The 21,543-nt window shown below is 38.0% G+C and overlaps 1 protein-coding gene across 2 annotated transcripts; it reads right to left on the reverse strand.

The window, feature by feature from the left end:
• Nucleotides 1–869: 869 nt before the first annotated feature.
• Nucleotides 870–19,365, reverse strand: LOC131778727 (chondroitin sulfate ABC exolyase-like). 2 transcript variants are annotated; one of them, XM_066159676.1, is made up of 16 exons: nt 19,215–19,365; nt 18,977–19,131; nt 18,270–18,419; nt 16,805–17,041; nt 15,844–16,072; nt 14,682–14,872; nt 13,658–13,820; nt 12,797–13,025; nt 11,543–11,790; nt 10,119–10,788; nt 8,907–9,138; nt 7,428–7,578; nt 5,504–5,700; nt 4,759–4,932; nt 3,143–3,304; nt 870–914 (listed from the first exon to the last, which is right to left on the reverse strand). In XM_066159676.1, exons 1-16 carry the CDS (start codon nt 19,219–19,221, stop codon nt 903–905), a joined length of 3,207 nt encoding a protein of 1,068 aa, XP_066015773.1. In that variant the 5' UTR covers nt 19,222–19,365; the 3' UTR covers nt 870–902. The 2 variants fall into 2 exon arrangements, with proteins under 2 accessions (XP_066015773.1, XP_058951157.2); XM_059095174.2 differs by lacking the exon at nt 870–914 and adding an exon at nt 1,862–2,208.
• Nucleotides 19,366–21,543: the final 2,178 nt, after the last annotated feature.

The following is a 21,543-nucleotide window of genomic DNA, read 5'->3' on the forward strand; positions in this document are numbered from 1 at the left end:
ATTGGAGGGTCTCGGTCGGCTTATAAGAGGTTGGCACAGGGAGGTTCCAATCACAAAACACACTGAATTTTTCTATTAAATCAAGCATCATGGAGAATTTCATTCACCAATCACGCGTCGCGTAAAAAGGAGTAAGTACGCTAAGCTAATACTGTAAGATTTCAACCTATCTTATGTATTATTTAAAATTACATTCCATCCAACGTTTTTTATCCGGGAATGAATTGCTTTTCACTTGTCACATTGTTTTTTGTTAAACAAATAAAGACGACTCACTTGTTGAAACTGGAAGCTCCGAGAGCATTTACTAGGACTTCGTATCGCAATATCAAACATCAAACCATACCTGGCAATTATCGAACACAGTAAAAACAAATTAAAGAATAAAGATTTTTAACACAAGAGTTAAGCTTACGTATTTACTTTCCAAGTTGCTTCGTTGAGTATCTTCTTCACCCAATAGCTTGTTGTTTGCCCCAACTTTGAAGTTCTGTTCAAGAAGATTTTTGATTTTTCCAATTCAGCATCTGAGGTGTTCGTCTGGGCATCATAGTTTTTTGTTTAATTAGTCAGTAGTCGTAATTTTGACAATACTTTCGCAGTTTGAACTCATGTAAGGCTCATTAGTTATCTCGCGAGAACTAGTGTGAACGTTGCTAATTTGACTATCATTCAATTTTCGGCCACTCGTGGCTCAAAGAGTCTTGTGTACGAATTGAGTTCAAGTCCACGCCACCTCATCTATTCTTTGATACACGGGCAATATTTATGTCATAGCTTTGCCCAATCCCCTTCTATAAGCCATTAAAGGATATAACGTGGCTTTTGAATTCTTTTAGGTCTTTATGACAAAGGAAAGGACACACTACCTGAGTTAGTTGGCTATCACCCATTATAAGACCTCACGGAACTTTCTGCAGAGACAACAGGAGACAATGCTGCGTAAGAAAATTAATATATTTTCAGGCGGCAGTTATACCAGGATGGTGTTTATCCTAGAGGCCTCTAATGTGTCCAACCAGGCAATATATTCAGAAGTGCCTACAAGTATGAACAACGGCACCTACCCCTTCAATTACGTAGTCAATAAGTTTGGAATTTTCACAAAAAGGGATGATAAGCAGCAGCCGAAACAAAGAGCTAGGCTGCCAAATTTCTACGTGATTTCACATCAGAAATTAAAGGAACTGTAGGTTTTGAAAAGATACTGAAGGACTGCCTCCGAATAGCGAATGATTTTTGCTGTGGTAAGCTCCCCTACCGCACACGCATACATACACGCACGCACACACGCATACACGCACTAAAGGTGGGTAGGAGGTGCAGTTTTACCGTTAAAGGTGGCTGGAAACAGTTTTCCAATGCTCTGACCACCGGCTAATTTGGTAAAATTCGCTCCAAGGCAAGGCCTTTTCTTAAAAAAAAATCCTGAGGTTGTGAGGATTTTCCGAGATCGTCCCAAAGAGCTGTTTGATAAGATTTGCCCATAACATTAGCACAATAATAGCGCCCACTAATTCAATCTATAATCCTTAAGTCAACACATGGGTGAAATTGGTTTCACTGCGAAGAGGGAAAAGTCTGAGGTTTTTGAACGCTTTAAAAGTAGCTGGTAGGACTAAAAAAATTGTTTCCGGCCACCTTGAGTGTCCTGAGACTTTTCAAGTCGCAGTGACGTTCCACAGTAAAGTCTCCTACGCGGTCGTTCTTTTCAATGTCACGCAACAGTCCCCCTTAAAGATTACTCTTAGCATTGGTCTTCGGTTTTAACAGTATTCAAGGCTAAGATTTAGACGTTTTAAAGTGTACTATCGGTTTAAAACTGAGAGAACAACTTTAATTTTTGGTTTTGGTCAAACGTTTATTTTTTTATTTCCATTCTACTATTCAGCTTTACATTTACGTGACAAGCACTCTATAACGCTTTAGCAAATTTAACTTCGCTTAACATCGTTTAATTCATTCAAAGAGTCTTATTATCAATCTAAAGAGAAAAAAATGCATATGCCGTCAAGGCAACTATCGAGTAAGTTTGACTTCTGTAGTGAACCCCTTGGACAGCTGTTTAAACACGATGGCACGCCCTGTAGTTGCACCGCTTGATTTTGGTCTGACCATCACGTGATTTGTTTTATCGGTGTCTGGGACAACCTCTCCGTTTACTCTCACATCTCCAGTTGCTATATTCACCGCATTGATCACTCTCACCTGAGATAAATCATTATTGGAGGTTAAAATCTAAAGCCGTTCGTTTGGAGAGCTTTTCCAATGAGTTTTTGAACCAAAACCAAAGCAATTACAACGGACAATCGGAAGAAAGAAAAATGTCCAGGAGTGCCAATCAGAACTCAAAGTAAAAAACAAGCAAACCGCTAAAAGCGCGGGAACACGCGGCGACCGAATCGTTTTGCATCTAATTAGTTAAGAGAGTGGTGCGAGTTTTCTGGACCAATCACAAATCAAATTAAAGGAAACCAAATGCAATTCCAGGTTACTTTCAACACTCAATTGAAAATTGCTCTAAGAGACGAGTGTAATTATGAATTGTGTTGTTATTATTTTATTGAACTGTGAAGGTCCCGAAACTCACTCCTAAATCTAAATCACTCAGATCAAAAGGAAAATCAATCTCGACTTGGTCGCACTTAGGTTCGTTTGTTTCAGTTTCTTTTCTTTTGATTTTTCACAGGTTTCGAGTGACAAGCACATTCTTTCAAATCGGTCGTTGTAATAACTTTAATGATGTTTTTAGGGAAATGAACTGAAAAACGCTTTCTTCATACAAAACAAGATTACCTCATTCGTTTAAGCCACACTATCATTATCAAATGTGTAAATTCTTGATTTTTTCTGCGTAACATGTTGGGTTAAGATATTCATTAATGAGCACATGAAAACGTTTTCAAAGACCACTAATTGCACGAGCCCTACGGGCTCGTGCAATTTTGTTAGTATTTGACGAAATTTATTCCTCCCTATTTAGTCCAAATTGCACTTGAATTCATGTGACTATCTATAGAAATCATTTAACAATTGTGTCATTTGTAAATAATCAAACTACTAACAGCCAATCAGACTGCAAGAATCAACAGTATTCTTAAAAAAGAAGTAAAAAAAGAAGGAATATCAGTTTTCAGATTACCTCTATTTCAACTGGTGTGCTAACAGAATAAAACCTTTCTTGCCCATTGACCTGACTGCCCCAATCCAAAGTCCTGGAGATGTTGAAATTTAGGTTTGGATAAGAGACTGCAATGTACAAGTTTTGGGTATCCACTTCTTCCACCATCACAATGCAAGGATCCTGTGAGATAAAATATCAGAAGAACCGTAGATCAATCGATATTTATTTACACAAAAACCATATCACGTCCAGAAATGACCAAAAAGAAATTTTCCTTTACATAAACTTAAAACAAATATATTTAATAACTATGCACCTAAATGGAGGTGGCTACATACTGGTAACCGCCGAGACTGAAGCAAAATGGGACAAAAATATGATTTAAACCAATTTATTCCAGAAACGATTAAAATGTTTTCTGCCGCAAATCCAGTGTGAGTTCCTCTGAAGAATAGCGAAGGATATTTCGAGCTTGAGTAGCCAATCAGAGCGCGCCTTCAATGCTATCCACAGTTTTAGATTATACTACATACATACTACTCAAGTTTCAATAACGTGGCACTCTGCCATGTATATGAAGAAAATATGCCTTTTTTTCCATCAAAAAGGTTACGATCGATGCTTATATATTTACATCAGAGGAACATAGAAACAAAGCCTTTAGAAATTTGGACAGCAGCTCTTAGGCTTTTTGTCCCTATCTAATTAAACTTTCTTCCTTCTTTTGTGACGGTGAATTATACTGGAAGGATGAAACAGTGTTGAAACGGAGAATTATGTGCCTTTTGGTAAAAAAAAAAAACGCTTCTAGACACAATTTTTTCCATGCTATAAAGCTTCAAAAGGGGTTTGGAAACCCTATAGTAAAAGAACCTTTATGAAAATCTGGAAACAAATGATAAATATTAATAATAGTAATAATAATAATAACTTACGAATAAAAATTATTAATAATAAATCAAAGTAATATATAAGAAATGAACAATAATAATTAATACTTGTATAAACATATTCCGCTGCGACTAACAACTCCTTTTAAAATAAAAATTCAAAACTTCTAAAAACAGTTCTGCAAACAATTAGTTTATAAAAGTTACAGTATATAGAGATTTAAGATCAGGACTAAATAACTAGCTCTAAGAAAAAAACACCAAAAAATGGCTCTCTAAAAAGAAAAGTTGAAACTTAGCATTATATTTCTACGCATAATTTTTTCCAAGGTATAGAGCTTCAACAGGAATTTGAAAATCCCATGGTAAAAATTCCTTACTGAACAGCAGGAAACCAATGATAAATAATAATAATAATAAATAATAAGAAAAAATAATAGTTCTATACACGTAGTAAACTGTGACTTACAATGCCTTTGAAAATTCAAAACTTGTAAAAACAGTTTGACAAACAATGCATAACAATTAATGCATATTAAAATTTAAATCAGGACCAACCAACTAGCCATAAGAAAAAAACATGAACAAAATGCCTTTTTTAAAAGAAACGCTTTACGTCTTTATTTTCTTTTAGCAAAAGGAGACGCTCCATATATTCGCGAATTTCATCCTCTCTGTTAGTCTCGTTAAACCAACTCTGTTTTTACTCCTATCTAAGCTAGACCACACCATGACAAGTTTTACCTTTGTGACGCGCCTTACTGGACCCGAGGTACGGACAGATTTGTCAAAAAAAACGTATCCATACTGTGTCTCACCCTGCCTCGGGCAATTATTGATCTTCACCACGTGAGCCCTATTGTCTCTCTGAAGTACTTGATACCAGTAACTGCCACTAGCTTGATTTTCGGCCAAAGTCTTTCAAATTATGAACAGAAAAATGTTAGTGCGAGATCAAAAAGAAAAAAAACTCGTAATATTGCTGAAGGCTATTTGAGCCCTGTTAAAATAAAAAGGCTAGGAATGTGGCTTTCCATGCGAGACTGGATCATTTGGTACAAAAAACATTGTACATAAGAATGCTTAACGTGTGTGCTTATCTATCCCACAATTTCCTATTTCGACAGATTTTCGGTAAAAATCCATTGGCTTAGAAGCGAAGAAGGAATGCTTCTTGAAAAGCGACCACTGAGATACAACTGTTCGTTTCCAGTCCACTTGTCAACAAATACTTGTTGATAAAAGCAACTTAACTTCCAGATCCTGTACGAAATTCACAATACTGACTGCCATACATTTTATGGTAATGAATTAGGTGTCATGGCAAAATAGCAGTCTACAGTAGAGCTGATGACCTTGTGTATTCTTATCACCTGTTTGCAGACTATCTATTGAAATCGCAAGAAGTTACGCATGCAACACTTCTGAGAGCTAATTGTTTAAATGCGCATGCTTGAAGGAATCGTTTAATGAACTCTAAAATTCCTACCCGGACTTCTTCTGAGGGTCTGTTAACCAATATGGTGTATTCATAACCCTTGTCCGTTGGGTTCACTCCATGGTTGAGCCATGCGGTCGCGTACCGAGCCGATGTAGCCTTTGAACCTCTTTGGTTTCTGGAATTTTGCAAGCCAATTTTCACATTAAGTCCCTGGTTATGCGCGTCGGGAATGTAGTAAGTGTTTCCTTAAATTTTTAAAAATGAGAGAATAATGAAACTTCTATTATTTTAAGTAAAATAATAGTGTCCTAAACACAAGCATAATAAGCAAAAGGAGAGGTCACGTTAGACCTCACAGCAAGATTTAGATATATGTAATTCGAATCCTAAACTCATATTCATTACAGAAAAGCAAAATGGCAGTTATGATGTCACCGTCACCGACAGTAGACACTGAACGATCACAACCCAAAAGAGCTACTTGAGTCTTGCAGCCTATAGTATCACGACAAAACTGACCAATCAGTTTACAAGAACCAGACTTAAAACACAAACCAAGTTTTCACATTTCTCATTTAAGGGACCAATCATTGGTCATGGGTTCAAATCCCGTACGGGCCTGAAATTTTTTTCAGGTCCTACTTACAACTACTAGTTTCAGTAGTGTTATTAGCTGCGAGGATCTTCTAATTTCATCTTTCCACCGCAGTGCAAATATGTGAATTTTCATATATCTAAATCTTCATTCACTCGGATGTTTATTTGTACCCAATTCATTGACCAGCTCCCAGTTGGCTTGTTAGCTCAATTGGTAGAGCGCTGCACCGGTATCGCAGAGGTCATGGGTTCAAATCCCGTACGGGCCTGAAATTTTTTTCAGGTCCTACTTACAACTACTAGTTTCAGTAGTGTTATTAGCTGCGAGGATCTTCTAATTTCATCTTTCCACCGCAGTGCAAATATGTGAATTTTCATATATCTAAATCTTCGGACCAATCATTATTTATCATTTTTTGACAATCATTGGAGAGGGGGCCTTGGGCGTTAAGAATATTACAGAGCCTTAAGGCAGGACCGGGTAGATTTCAAATCGAAGCAACCAATTTGATTTATAATTCTTCGGCGTGATGTTTTGGCCGCAAGGCATTTCATTTAAAGCAATTTTCAGTTAAGTATCAAAAGGAAACCGTAACTACGTTGGCTCTGCTTCAGCGGGCTTTGTGATTGGTCTAGAAGACTCGCACCACGCTTCCCACCAATTAGATGCAAAACTGAACGATCATAACTAGTTCGCTCGCGTTTCCCTGCGCTTTGTATGTTCCGTTTTTTTTCTCTGAGTTCTGGTTGGCTCTTCGTGATTTTTTTTTCAATTTTTCTTAGTGGTTGTTGTGGTAACTTTGGCTTGGTATTAAGATACACAATCAAAACGCAGTCTGTTGAACAAGCCTGTTGGATTAGAGATGACCAACGTTAGCCTTGATAATTTTTTTCCTGGCCTCTACATGGACCACGCCAGAATGTCTCAAGTCATGAAAACGAAAAAAAGAAGTCGGCCACAGTCGGGTCACTGTGTAATCTTGCTTAATAAAAATTTTTTATGTATTTAGTGAACGTTTGAGGTTGTCCTTCAGTAGCATGTTGATTAAATGGACGATTCGATTGGTTTTATATCGGAAAGTGTAAGCCCGAACTTAATTCCCGGGAAGAATGTACTGGACTCAGAGACCATTTATTTTTACCTGGGCCGCTTACATCTTTCGTTCTTCTGCTCATCAGCGATTTTCGGTGGAACTGTTTGTAACCATCACCACATTTGAACAACTCATTTTCCCTATTACATATTCTAATTATTCTTTCACTCACATTGTTTTAATATCATGCATAGTGGCCTCTAGATCGGGGAAAGTTTGGAAAAAATAAAGAAATACAGTAGCTCAATGCCTAAATCGAATCGTACATATCATGTATTTACCATTGACATCCATAAGTGTAGCTGCATGGTTTCCTGTGCCAAAGAAGGACGGCGCCTTTGTCAAGTCGGTGTTGAGTGAGTGACTTGTTTCGTTTATCAGAATTGATGATGGGTTGCTTGCGTTGAGAAGCTTCGTCTGGAACAACGTGGTCTGCAACCAATTTCAAACGTGCATTGCTCAGTTTTCTCATGAGAAAGATTGAGAAAATATTGTCGCGTAAAGAAAGGACATAGCATGATTGATGCGACTGAAAGGTTCACCATTTCAGAACACAGACCCTATTTCTACCTATCCAGGGGCCCGTTTCTCGAAGGTTTCAATAACTAAATGCGCCCAAAGCCCTATTTCAATATCAAAATTTAAAGAATACAGAAGCAGGTTCTGACATCCTAACGAGTCTATTTTGTTCCTTTATCTGATAGTTTTATTGTATAATTTTCAAAAGTTTTGAGACCCCCATCTTGAATGACAACAGAACAGCTTTAATGGCCCGTTAAGTGACTGGGACCTTCGAGAAACAGGCCACTAGTTTCTGAGGCATGAAGTGACTAGGAAAAATTTTGGCGTCCATTCAACAATAACTAGCTGTTTACAGGGCCTTGCATTAACTAGTAAAGGCGATATAACGAAATCAAGGAGAGACAAGTATAATTTAAGAGACCACAGTATCCTTACGTTAACAAAGGTTAATGGCACAAAACACGGTTTAAATTGAGGCTAAGAAATGGATCTCGCTTCCGGATAACATACAGTAACTAGCAACTTTTTAAGCATATAAAAACGAGAAGTATTCAGTTTTCTATATATACACTTATATATTTTTGTTTTCAAAAAAAGTATTTTCAGTTGAAAATACAAAATTATCTTGTTACAATCTCCCACCGACGCAGCACCACAGTTTCTTTAGAAACTTAACCCCTTCATTCACTTTAAATAAAATTGTCTATCTATCCATCTATATATCTATCTATCTATCTATCTATCTATCTATCTATCTATCTATCTATCTATCCATCTATCTATCTATCTATCTATCCATCTATCTATCTATCTATCGATCGATCGATCGATCTACCTACCTACCTCTCTATCTGTCTATCTATCTATTCCAGTGCATTTTAGGTAATCCCTAAAATCCATTTACAGTTTACAGGTACGCATTTATACCGTTGTTTAAAGACAGGCAATAAAAAATTTAAGTATCTGGCTAAAAGACTCAACAAAATGACCTTCCCAGGACTCAAACCCAGACTTCTCGAACAGAGGTCCACCGTGCAAACCCCTTCGTCACCATACTTCCTCCACGTTGATTGTATTAGATAAATTGCAAGTTACCACAAGTAACAGTTCTTACTGTATCTGTCCCCGCCTTTCGATGATATTAAGTTTTTGGTTGCAGAAATAATTCTAACAAATTTGAAGGAGAGCGGTCTCTAACAGGCTTGATGCTTAATTGAAAGGGAAACAATTAAATGTACCTGAGTTATATTGGGCGAGCTCATGGTTGTTGTGATTCCAGATCCAAGACAAATCACGGCAAAATCTGCGAAAAACACGCTCTTCTTAAATCCAAATGTGATGTCAAGTTGAAAGGAACCAGCTGGAAACTTATAGCTTGGCTGTGAGAAATCCATTCCAAAGCCTCCTGTAGCATAATCACCGCCACCAATCAAAGTCAATCCGCCCGCAAGTTCCCTGGGTTGAAAATATCTGTGGAGCCACTTCAAATGTCAGATGATATAATTGGTTCATTTGTCCTACGTGGGACAAAATACTCTTCTTCGATTGTTTATGTACCATATGAGCCTACAATACCACTAATGATAAACATATATTTTTTGGAGGACGTCAGAATTTAAAACTAAAGCAAAACACTTAACATGTTTCATTTCCGGCCCACTGGATACTTTGAGAGGGGTGGGGGAGGGGGGATATTTCCAATGGACAATAAAAAGCACACAATTTTATATCGACCTAAGCCTTATGATAATATTAGAGAATTGGTTCACGCTTTAACTATGCGTATATCGAGTTACGGTTGTACTTGGGAAGTTTTGAGAGGACTGAAGAAGCAAGGAGCTAGAGTTGCTAGTGGCGCTCTCCAAATTTCCCACGTGCATCCATAATTCGATACGCGCACTCTGAGTATGGACCAATTCTTTAATATTACCCATAAGGTTTCTGGAAACCTAAGTTCAGTGAGTGTGGACCTTGCTATTTGGCACTCGGGCCATGTTTGTATCTTTCTCTATTAAAACGCACTTCTTTCCTTGGGGGGGGGGGGGGAGGGGAGGAATCCACAACTCCCTGTCATTTTTAGCTCCTTAGTTATTCCAGGATGCAGTTACCCTCTTACTATCATACCAGTAATAAATTATTATTTTCTATTCAATACATTGTTAAAACTTGATATAGAGTACATGACATTTGTTGTTGTTGTTGTTAAAAAGAGCCTTAAACGAAACTTCTACTAATAGAATAGTTCCCCAAAAGTTACGAATTTAGAAATCCGGTAGCAGGGAGATTTTTCAGTCCACGGGATCGAAGAGGGCAATCACGAACGGGGAATATGAGCCTATCTTGCTCGCTAGGCTAACCAATCAGAACACGCGATTCCATTTGATCTGCCCGCTCGAGAAGCCAGCCAAACGATAAAAACGGATTTGAGCGAACGGGATTTAATTACTTACCTACGCTGCTGGCTAACCATCTGTTCAAGATCCATTTTTATTGTTGTTGTGCCCGGATGTCGTGTCCAGTCCCAACCATTATCGATATCTAGAGTTTTAAGTGACGCCTCGCTGTTTGCAACGAGAAGTGCTCCATGACTCTGATAAAGACCATAAACATTTTGATTGCTTGAAGCCTCGAAGTCCCAGACATACTTGTTAAAGCCTTTCATTGTTACCGCCCAATTTTCTCTTCGTGCAATCACTAGCGAAGCATAATTTTTCGTCCAGAATCCCTGGGGCGAACTTTCGGCCGCTACACTCATCGAAGCAGCTTTAGAGCTTATTTCCTCCATGATGTTGATCGAACCGATAGTGTTTAGGTAATAGATACTTGTGAATATCGTCCCATCTTCCAAGTAATCGCTAACATCCTCATTGCCTGCATCATTAAGTCGTAAAAACATTTTGATCTTATCACTGTCGAGAGCAGCAATTTCACCCAGACTTCCATCAGCGTTCAAACTGGGAGCAGTTGCACCGGCGTAAGCATAGGCAGGAAAATTCTTGGCCAAAATTGCACGGTAAAATCCTGGAAATCGACCACATACACTGTTTGGAGTTGAGTATTTAACGGCAACAATCCTCATTGTCTCTAGACCTTTCTTAATATGCTTGCTTGTGTCCTCACCTTTGAACCAAAACCACGAAAACACAACTCAAACTCTAATTGCAAAATACAATTACTCCCTTTCTAAAATCAACGTATACCCCAAATATTAAGTATACAACAGAGCTAGTTTATTACTGCGTCAGACAATTTTACACGGCCGAAAGATGAGAGTGCTCAGGAATCCTACGAGAAGATGCCTCTCTCCACCTGTTGCCTCACATTTCCCTTGCGAAACAATGTGATCACAGAGGCGTCTCCTCTTGCAGGCTAGAACATAAGACAAAAGGAGCCTCTAAAAATAATTATTGAGTTAATGGACGAAGAAGAAACCTAAATAAAAGAGAGCTTTATAGTAGTTCCAACCATGATCTTTGTGTAGTCGTTTCGCTACCTTGGAAACCACACTTCAGAGAAATCATCCGCTGGCACACTTCCTTCCTAGCCTTTTCCCCTCTATAATGTTGTTCACAGCCATAGCGCTAAGTATGTGGCTAACATATTTGTAAACGACAATGCTACTGACAGGAGTCCTTTCCAGGACTATCCACAATCGGACAATCAGACTTCTCGAGCATATCTCAAACCAACGGTTTCTTAATCCATTTGGATCAATGTTAGTATCAGAGAAACCGCACACCTACTCCTCCCCTAACCCAATAACGGTCAACTAAAACAAATTAGGGGTAATGTTTGGTTTGCAGAGGGGTTGGTACGCAGTGGCTCTTTTTTTTTGTCCCCACTTTACTTTCCCCTGTAACTAGCTCATTCTTACTCAATTTAAATGGTGTTCCACTGAGTAGAAACTCGATGAGTGCGCCACAATGGATAGCATGCGGAGTGTAAGCAGAGGCATAATAGCTGTTGTGATGGAATCCAAGGTAATCAGGCTTTAAAACTCCTGCGAAACCTTCATTAGGAGACAGTGCGTTGGCGTACCATAAGACAAGTTCTTCCATGTCACGAATTTTATCAAGCTTTTTGGCATCTGCTGTAGTTGGCATCATTAGAACGGTAAACAACCTACAAAAGAAAGAGTCAGCGCACATAAGGCTGAGGATTGAACGTCTCTATTTTTTTAACAGTTGACTTCACGATAAATGAGTTTGCTCGTGCAAGGTATTCATAAATTTCTATCGAGTGGGAACGCAATGGTCTAAAGGGAAATGATTTGACAATAATAACAAAAACAATAAACATAAGAAGGGAAAAAGAAGGCAAAAAAGGGAATGGTTGAGAAGGGAGAGATTAAAATGTATTTTTTAAATACAAGTTTCGTAACGGTAGAAGATTAAAGAATGTCTCAGGATGAAGTTAATTCAAAATAATTGCAGATTACGAACTTAAAAAACATAGACTGAATTTTTTAAGATGTTAAGGCGTAGCCCACGAGAAACATAGCCTTAAGTATCTCTGAAACGTGATGCTGAGTTTAACACTAGAGCGCATTTCGACTGGATGTCATAAAACCGACACCAAAGTCATCACAGTGGCCAATCAGGACACAAGGAGCAGCAAGGACTCGAACTAAAAGCGAAGCTAACTTCTTGAAGCGCGGAAAGGCGCAATTGACCAGCTACCTACAAGCCCTTGCGTTCGTCTTGCATCTGTTTGGTTGAGTGGTAGCAAGAGTTTTCTCGACCAATCACAGAGTGTCGTGAAGCAGAAAAAAAAGAAATCCCGGATTACCTTCGAAGATTAACAAAGACACAACACAATGACCCCGTCAGAATTCGAAACCAGGACCTCACTATTTGAAGTAAGAGCACAAACTACTAGGCCACTGTTGGCTCTGACGAAGGGCAAACGCTCGAAACGTCAGCTCTTAGAAACTCTTTACAGAGGTCAATTGACATTGCCAACTCAGTTGATGAAACCAAATTAATTTGGAATAACCCATCGACGCAGCGACACAGTTTTCTTTGGAAACTTACCCAATTTTCACACAGTTTTGTATTAGTAAACAAAAGTAACGCATACTTAGAAAAAACATATGTCACATAAGGAACTGACATGAAAAACATCTTGCCTGAATACTGCAATGGTTCTCATACGATCAGCAGTTGTACCAGCATATTCAAACGGGTCTTGATAAACTTCTCCAAACTCGTTGTACCACTTCATAGTAGCCACATAATCATCGATTTTACCAGCGGCGGTGATTTCCTTCCTCAGTAGAAAGACTGCATTCATAAAACCTGCACCGGAATTGTTCATCTCATGATCCAAAGTACCAATACCACTACCATCGTTCCAACCTGACAAATGCAAGAGCTGAGTTATATCCCATTCTCACCAAAGCTTTAAACATGTTTTAAAGCTATTTTGGTAAACACGGTATAAAATTTGTAAATGGAAATAAGAGAGATGATACGTTTTGAGCTCGGTAAAGAAACATAGAAAGATGTTTTTCGCCTTGTGACGAGCGTGGGACAAAGAAAAAATCCCGAGTCCCCATGAGGAATCGAACCTCACATCTTCGGATTCCGCGCTCCGATGCTCTACCACTGAGCCACAGAGACTCCACGGTGAGCGAGGTCTACTACGAAATTCATATGACACGCGTCGGAGGACGGAATTCGAAGGTACGAGGTTCGGTTCCTCATGGGGACTCAGAGTTCTTTCTTTGTCCCACGCTCGTGACAAGACGAAAAACGTCTTTCTCTATTTCTTTAACGAGCTCAGAACTTACCAGTTCTTAATTTCATGAGCTCCAGGAATGGAATTATATGAATTATCGCATCAGTGTCAGTATCTGAGCAACTGGGCACCTACCCCTCCCCTAACCTATATTAACCCTGACTTACTATGAGTTCATCGTTGGATCAGGGGAGGGGTTTTGCCCCCACGACTCGAGTTCCATACTTTACCCAATTGTTCATAGGCTCACCTTGATCCTCAATATATTCCAAAAGGAGAAGTAATCGTTCCTTTCGCTTCGTATTCAGAGTGCCTATGGCCACCTTCACTTCCGCCAACGTGTAAGATGTTTGAGTGGTACCCAGGGCGGTGGTGAATATGGCTTGAATGTTCTGATTACCTCCTGCTATTTTCTATGGTTGAAAAAAAGAAAGAAAATTCAGTAAAACCATCCTGCATTCTCTGAAAAGTACTTATAATAAATGTTCCCTCCGTCATCTTGGCGGCAGGTAAAATTCATAAAAAAGAATGGGGCCTATTTTGCATAAAGTTTGCTAAAGGCAACTTCACATTTTTAGAGCTAAGATAAACAGCAAAAAAAGAAAATGTTATAATTTAAAAAGGAGAAAAAAGTAAAAAAATTCACTTTCGCGAGCAGATGACTCAGAAGAAAAGGTCTACAAGAACGTCACGGTCACTGGTCTTGCCTTTTACGAAACAATTTTGGCCGCGGGGGTGGGGGAAGGGGTAATTCGAACGAACCAATCTCCAAAAGCCAGGGAGGTTGCTTAGGGGTATTGCCTGGGGGGGTTGCCTTGGGGGGGTTGTTAAAGCCTCAAATTGATCGAAGCATGCAAACCCAAAATACAATTAAGATTTTTCTTAGCATTCAAAAATTCTTCCAGCCTCTCGTGTTTGGACACGGCTGGGAGAACACTGAGAAAGAACTCTACTTTGCTTTTTTAACTTGTATCTAGAAAACTTTGACAACCATGTTTACAAACCCTCATCTCAACACACCTATCAAGGTTAAGGGTGAACCTTAACCCATTTTACCCCCAAGAGTAACTAACATCGAACTTCTCCTTAAAGTATTTCTGCTGAATAAAATATCAAGATCATGAGAATAAATAAAATGATTAGCTACTAAAATAAGCCCTTGATGAATGTAGAATTCTCTTGCCAGTATCGTGGAAAATGGACAGAGAACACTATAGAGAATTAATGCATACTGATACTGGACTATAAAGGGTTAAAGAGCCAATCAACCATACCTTTATGGCATCATTTTTCTGGTCCATGGTTCCATTCAAGTTGGACAGTTGATCGGCCGCCAATGCATTGACGTCAACATCACGTGATCTCACATGATAATCCAGTGCCAATGGAAGAAGCACTTTCTCCACCACCTCCCCAAATTTTTTACCACCAGTAACTTTAGACTTGTCAGCATAAAGAGGCACCCCTGGAGAGTAACAATGCAAATACAATTTTGGAGATTTCATTTTTGGATAGAGCAACAAAAAAAAGCTGTTCTCAATCATTTTTCTGACACATCAAATTATCAACAACCAACTTACTGAAATCATTAGGCAACTTACCAACACCATTAGGCAACTCATTGTTGTCATTATTAAACTTGCCAACACTTTTAGTCAACTCCCCAACCCCCAAGTTCGCCCCCTGGTGAACTCACCAACAACTTAGTTCAATACCAGTATGTCAGTGAGTTGACCAAAGACAACCCTATGTTATGCTTAGATATAAGGGCAACTGTTAAGTTGCAAAGGAAATCATGGCCATAGAGCACCATTTCCGTCAGTTAAATATCATATTAAGTAAGGGGGATATAAGGAGAACACCTGAGTGTTCAAACAGTGGATAACATTATCCAACAAATATATTGCTATCCAACTGATAAGCATTTACAAACTCCATTGCTTTATCCACAGGACAGAGATCTATCCAGTGGATACCAATATCCACTTCAAATGACTAAGGCCCAAAAATTTTAAAAAATTATGACTGAAGGCGCATCAACTAAGGCTCGAAAATTTTTAAAAAATCATGATTGAAGGGATGTCATTTCCAATTTTTTAAACAGTTAGTTAGCTTTTGACCCCTTTACTCCCAACATCTCAAAAGTGACTCTCATTAGTGGGTACTATACAGTTATTACGATGTGATTAAGAGAATTTGGTGTTGGACCAGGTAATAATCCCTCTTAATAATATTTGCCCTTATTCTCATCACTTTACTGCTTGATGCTGCATTGAAATTGTGAGAAGAAATTCTGCATTGGTCACCTATGGGAGTTAAAGGGTTAAAACTTCATTAAAGTGGTTAAATTATTATTTTCAGTCCTTAAACCTGCCACCAAACAAAAGTTAGAATTTTGCAAAAAAGTCATAGGTTAGTAATTAACATGGTGTTTACCTGTAATAACACCTTCTGAGCTTTTCACAATATTCAGTTGTTCATACTGAGTGTAAGCACTATCCACTTGCATCTGTAAAGACATCCATCTCCTCTGAGCATTTGTTGGAAACTGGAGTGAGCTCTGAGACTGTTTAACATACCAATTCTCTAGTCGCTTTTCAATCAGGGTCATATTGTCCAGTTTTTCTTGACTGGGTGTGGTAACAGAAATGGTTGGTGGTGATACCTAAAAGAAATATGCATAGAGTATTTTACATGGCTGTACATGGATGTGAATTTTTTCTTTGAGTGAGAGATATCTAATCATCAATAGAAGATAAATTGTATCCAAAAGAAGACAATACTGTAATATTCTGTTTATCAGTTAATATCAGCATCATAACTATTTAAATCACTGACAGCTTTAAAACATTGTATTTTTGACAGCACCTAATGCAGAGATCACCAAAACTTGCCCCAGCCATCATTAACTGATTCATCCAGCTCCCCAAACTTTACTCCAAGATCAAAGGACAAAGTGATTTACAGTTACTGCATGAATGAACCCTTTTAGTTTGCATAAATGAATTTTGTGGAACAATATTGATATCAAATACATCACATCTTTCAAGACAAAACTGACTGAGCATTTAAACAGATCTATACTTTTTTTTATTATTAGAGGAGTGGGAGGGAGGGATGGCACTGTAGTGAGAGGGTTTGCCTCTTACCACTGTGGTTCAATTAAAGGACCTGGTGTCAAATGTGTCTTATGTTTTTTGTTGGTCCTCATAGTTGCTCCGTGGGTTTTTCTCCTATTCCTCTGCTTTTCCTCCATCCACAAAAACCAACATTCTAAATTCCAATTCGACCTGGAAACAGTGGACAAGAAGAGCCACCTCATAGAATGTGCACTGCTAAATCCCATTTCATTTTTATTTTATTAGATATATTTTAAGACAAACATGTTCAAACATACCTGACTCCAGCGATAGGTTTGCTGCCAGAAGTTGTTGTTGGAGTAAAGGTTTGGATCTATTGGTGGTACCACTTTGTCACGGCTTTGCCTCCTGACTTCACTTGCAAAACGCAAGAGATCAAAATACAATGGATGTATGGTAGCTTGAGTTGTAGGAGCAGTTATTTTCATAACATTAATATCTTTGTTTTTAGTCACAATAGCTTCTTGATAGGATACCCACACAGCACGCCACCCCTTCAAATGGAAAGAATAAAGTGATTATTATACAGCTGGTTTCAATTTCAACATAAGCCTTATAACTCCCAGAAGTGATTAAAATGGTACTTCTCCCTATAATATCCAGAAGTGATTAAAATGTTACTTCTCCCTATAATATCCATACATTATCTGGTAAACAGGTGGTGACAATACTCAAACTCATCAGGTACAAGTTATTACCTTGATCGCACACCAAATTCTCATAACAAATTTACAAGGAAATGTCTAGCAGCTAGAGGGGAGAATTAACAATCAGATCTTGGGAGTTAAAGGCCTACATGCAGGCCCTCATATTTTGCCTTACAGCCCTTTTTCAGGCACAGCTGTCTATTATATTATCAATAGCAGCTTATGGAAAAAGTTATTGAACTTCTGTAATGCCCATGATTTTACTCAAATTACTTTCAATTGCTGCTTTGCTCCATTGCTTTCTTTGTTTCACTTCCTACTTCTTTTCTACCCCCAAAAGTTTGGATAAGTAGTCATTCTATACACAAGTATTCTGGTGTCGTGTTGACAGATGTTTAGATGTGGGCTGTGGTTTGGTTGCCTTAGTAACCTCCCTGATTCTAAGGAGATTGCTGTCTTTCTCTGTCCTTATCTTTGAAATAACCATCCCCCAAATCTATCAGTTAAGTGTATTACTATAACATTTTGCCATAATACTTGTTAACACCATCAACATGTAATCCATAGATACCCCTTACTAAACAAGTCTATGGACTGTACACTATGATACCGATCAAGTTTTTTCAGCTCAGATTTATAGCCCCTGAAAGGCTGAAAAAACAAGGTTCTGTAACTTACAGTGCAGTCCAAAAAAATGAGGTCAGTAAGTTATTTACTATATCTCTGAGTTCAAATAGAGGGGAAACATTTCAAGTCAAACAAACTCTTGAATTTAGCAGGTCACAGAGAAATACAGCCAACTAGATTAACTAATCAGACCTCACATAAGAGCTAAGTGATACAATAATACATGATCATACTGCAAATATGAAAAAAATTCAATGTTTTACATTATTGCCACAAAACATTTCCAATGCCATAGTTTTAAATGCTGCATTAATAGAAGATACCTCTGCTACACTTCAAAGCATGCTCATACACATCATCAAGGTGTACAAAAGCAATCTGCTGCACACTTGCAAAATTGAATTTGACCACAGGAATTTAACAGGTGTTTTGCAACATTACCCCTTACCTTAAAATTCAGCTTAATATTGAACTGTGATACAGTAACAGTGGTGGATGCAGTATTTTGGAAAGAGACAGCCAAGCTCTCTCCTGCACGTGGATTATTGTTGTAAAGCCACAGCTGAATCCCTCCCCTTCGAAGCTCTCTTCCTGAAATCTGAAATGTATGTTGCAGTTAGTTTGTGATCTCCATTATTTTTAATGAACACATCACATAGACACTAATACAAAAACCTGGCATACATTTGAAGCTTTAAAATAGGTTCTGTTTACTTACTATACACCAACATTTTCAGTTCATCTTTCATTAGGTAACAAATTGCATTTTTAACTCTAATTGATTTGGGGGGTGGGATGGGGGTTGCTAAGATTGACAAAATAAGTTTGTAAAACATTTTAAATTATTTTCCTTGGTTGAAGATTTAAGGCTAAATTTTAAATATGTGTTCAAAATAGGTAAATAAATAAATAAATCTTGAAAGTTAAAAGAAGGGCAATAAATGCTTTAAACACGAAGTGACCAATATCTAATTTCTCCTTTTTGTAACACTCTTGAATCATTCGTTACGATCATGAGAATAAAGGAAATGATCGCAAGCCTAGGAGGCTCCTGATTTCTTATCAAATTCTCCTTGTTACTACCTTGAAAAATGTAAAGAGGATAGTATGGGGAAAATACATACTGATGTTAGGGTGCAAAGGGTTAAAACTTACTGCTGGGGAGAAGGTATGTGTCATTGTATCTCCACTGGCCCAAGTCCACTTCATTGAATGTGATCCATCTTTATACCGTACAGACGATTGCGCAAGTGCCGATGTTGCTGGAACACTGAAGGCATCAATATCAGAGGCGGCCTCAAATGTATACTCTTGATTGGAAGAGATGAGTTAAAATTAGTAAACACAATAATTATTCTTTCGAAGAGCAGAGAGCAGTCCCGAGATTTTTTACCTCTCATCGGTCAGGAAGATCAATTGAAATTCTTCAATCGGGATTTTTTCTTCTTTAAAATACCATGAAAATGTCTTCATGATAAATCATGTCAGTGTCATTTTCGTTAAATATGACTGGTTTCGGACTTTCGTTGGTTTCGAAGCTGGTTTCGTTGTTATTATTTTGTCTGGCTTTGTAACCAAGTCTCCTAGACATCTCGTGACAATAACATAAGTCGTGGCTCTTTGAAAATTGCGCGGGAAAAGTCAAAAATAGGTAAGCAAATAAATATCGCACCATTCGTGCAAATCGGTTTTTTCAAGTGAAACGTAAACTTTAGTCATTAGTAAATATTTAACTCTCTAAATTGCTTATCAATAGAAATTTACGGAATTATGTAAACAAGTACGATGGTCTTTTACTCATGAGCGAGCACGGTGGCCTGCAATTTGTATTGTATAATCTACGGGTACAAATTTTCCCCTTTAAATAAAAAGAATTAAATAAAAAGAAATATCAGAAAGAATAAAGGGATATAGCTAAAAGCGTGCACGAAGCCCGTACTCAAGGATACAAACTATGACCTTGAAAGCACAACTCGAGGAACGTTTTGCGTCGATGTCGTTTGAGATTGCGTGATTTTCCGGTTAATCATAACGATCGCAATTTCCTCAAATGTGATTGGTGCATCAGCTGCTTTATATTTCACTAATCACCCTGAACAACATAGTTCTCGAACAGAGTTTGATATATGCTCTTAGTTCTAAAAAAATGTTTAAAAGACGTTTTTTCCCCCTTAATCTATAACCAAGCTCTCCATAAAACATTAATGCCTATTTACGACATGGGAAATTTGACCGCTTTAATTAAATAGAGAAGATTGAAAGCGAAACCGAGAGGAAATCAATGATTTAGGGAACTTCAAGACTTACTTGAATAATAATTTACGACAAGCGAAGTGGCTCGATCTAAGTTAAAATACACATATGGATGAACTAAGTCGATTGACTTTTAAACTGTTACCTGCAGCTCCCTCGATTGGTTTTAAGAGAGAAAGGACAAAGATCGCAGAGAGGGCAAGACGTAACATTCTCCTGTATGAAAATAGCAAATATAAACATAGAATAAAACAAATAGATATATATACATATATCGTAATTTTTTTTAAAATTAAATTGGACCATTTAACGTTGCAATGATGATGATGCGTTTAAGTTTCGCGAGAGAACTGAACAAAGGATTGGGTTAAAAAATTGACATAAGGAAACAAAATAGTTAAGCCCGCTACATATCTCAGCCTTCCATAGAGATGACCAAATCTTACCAGTCTTATAAATATAAAAACACGCTTAAAAAAGAATGAGGCAAATGCTTTTTTCTGGGTCACAATTTCAGTTCTCAGACACGAAGCTTGAGTTTTCTTCGAACTTGATATAATAACCATGAATATCACTGGCATAGCACTTCACCTAATGTTCTATTTTGTATACAGTTGTAATTTGAACACTTTCCTTACCTGAAATAAACCTACCTTTTGTTCCTGACAGTCCCTCTGTGATGTTTGATCCTCAGCGAAAACTTAATTTTCATAAAACACTCATGCTTTACACCCTTATTTATAGCAAAATTATTTCACGCTCATAATTCCACCCCCTAGCTGGTCGGATGAATATCGACACAATAGCTTTTTGCTTTTCGAGAAAAAAAGCATTTAAATTTGATGAGACAGCTCATGCTCTAAGAATCAAAGCGAGAAGAAACGTTGACTAATTTATGATATGAATGCCAGGTACCACAGCTCACTGCTCCAGATGAAGCCTTTTCCCGCTTGACTATGTTTGAATTCCTCAGGAGTTTCATATGAACATTTTTTTAATAAGCATCTGCCGATGGTACAGTTGGTGGCTGTGCCCCAAGGCGAGACCCGAACACTTCTGCCTGAGCAAGTTAAACCCAGACGGCGGTGAGAGGTCTTAAAAAATCCCTGATCTCTGATCCCTTCCTCCACGCACAATTTTCAGCCAATCAGATTGTTCCCCTTTGTTACCGAAGGAATCCATGAACGTTTAATTAGCTCATGTTATAGGAATATCTCAAGTTTGGGCCCAAGATGTTAGAGTCTACTCTTCATTCACACTTCATAATTATATCTGGAATCTACCGGAGATTCCATCTTTCATACATCGTACTATGACCTTTTTCTACTCTGAAAAGAGAGCTTTGTCTTGGTTCCGGCTGTCTTTAGCAAGAAGGTAAATGTTTTAAATCTTAGTTGAAGGGAGTGCATTTAGTTTTAATGGGATCATTTAAATTTCATGAGGTCACTCTGAGGATCTGCTCTCAAGAA

The sequence above is a fragment of the Pocillopora verrucosa genome, chromosome 12 (assembly GCF_036669915.1).
Source record: "Pocillopora verrucosa isolate sample1 chromosome 12, ASM3666991v2, whole genome shotgun sequence".
NCBI lineage: Eukaryota > Metazoa > Cnidaria > Anthozoa > Scleractinia > Pocilloporidae > Pocillopora > Pocillopora verrucosa.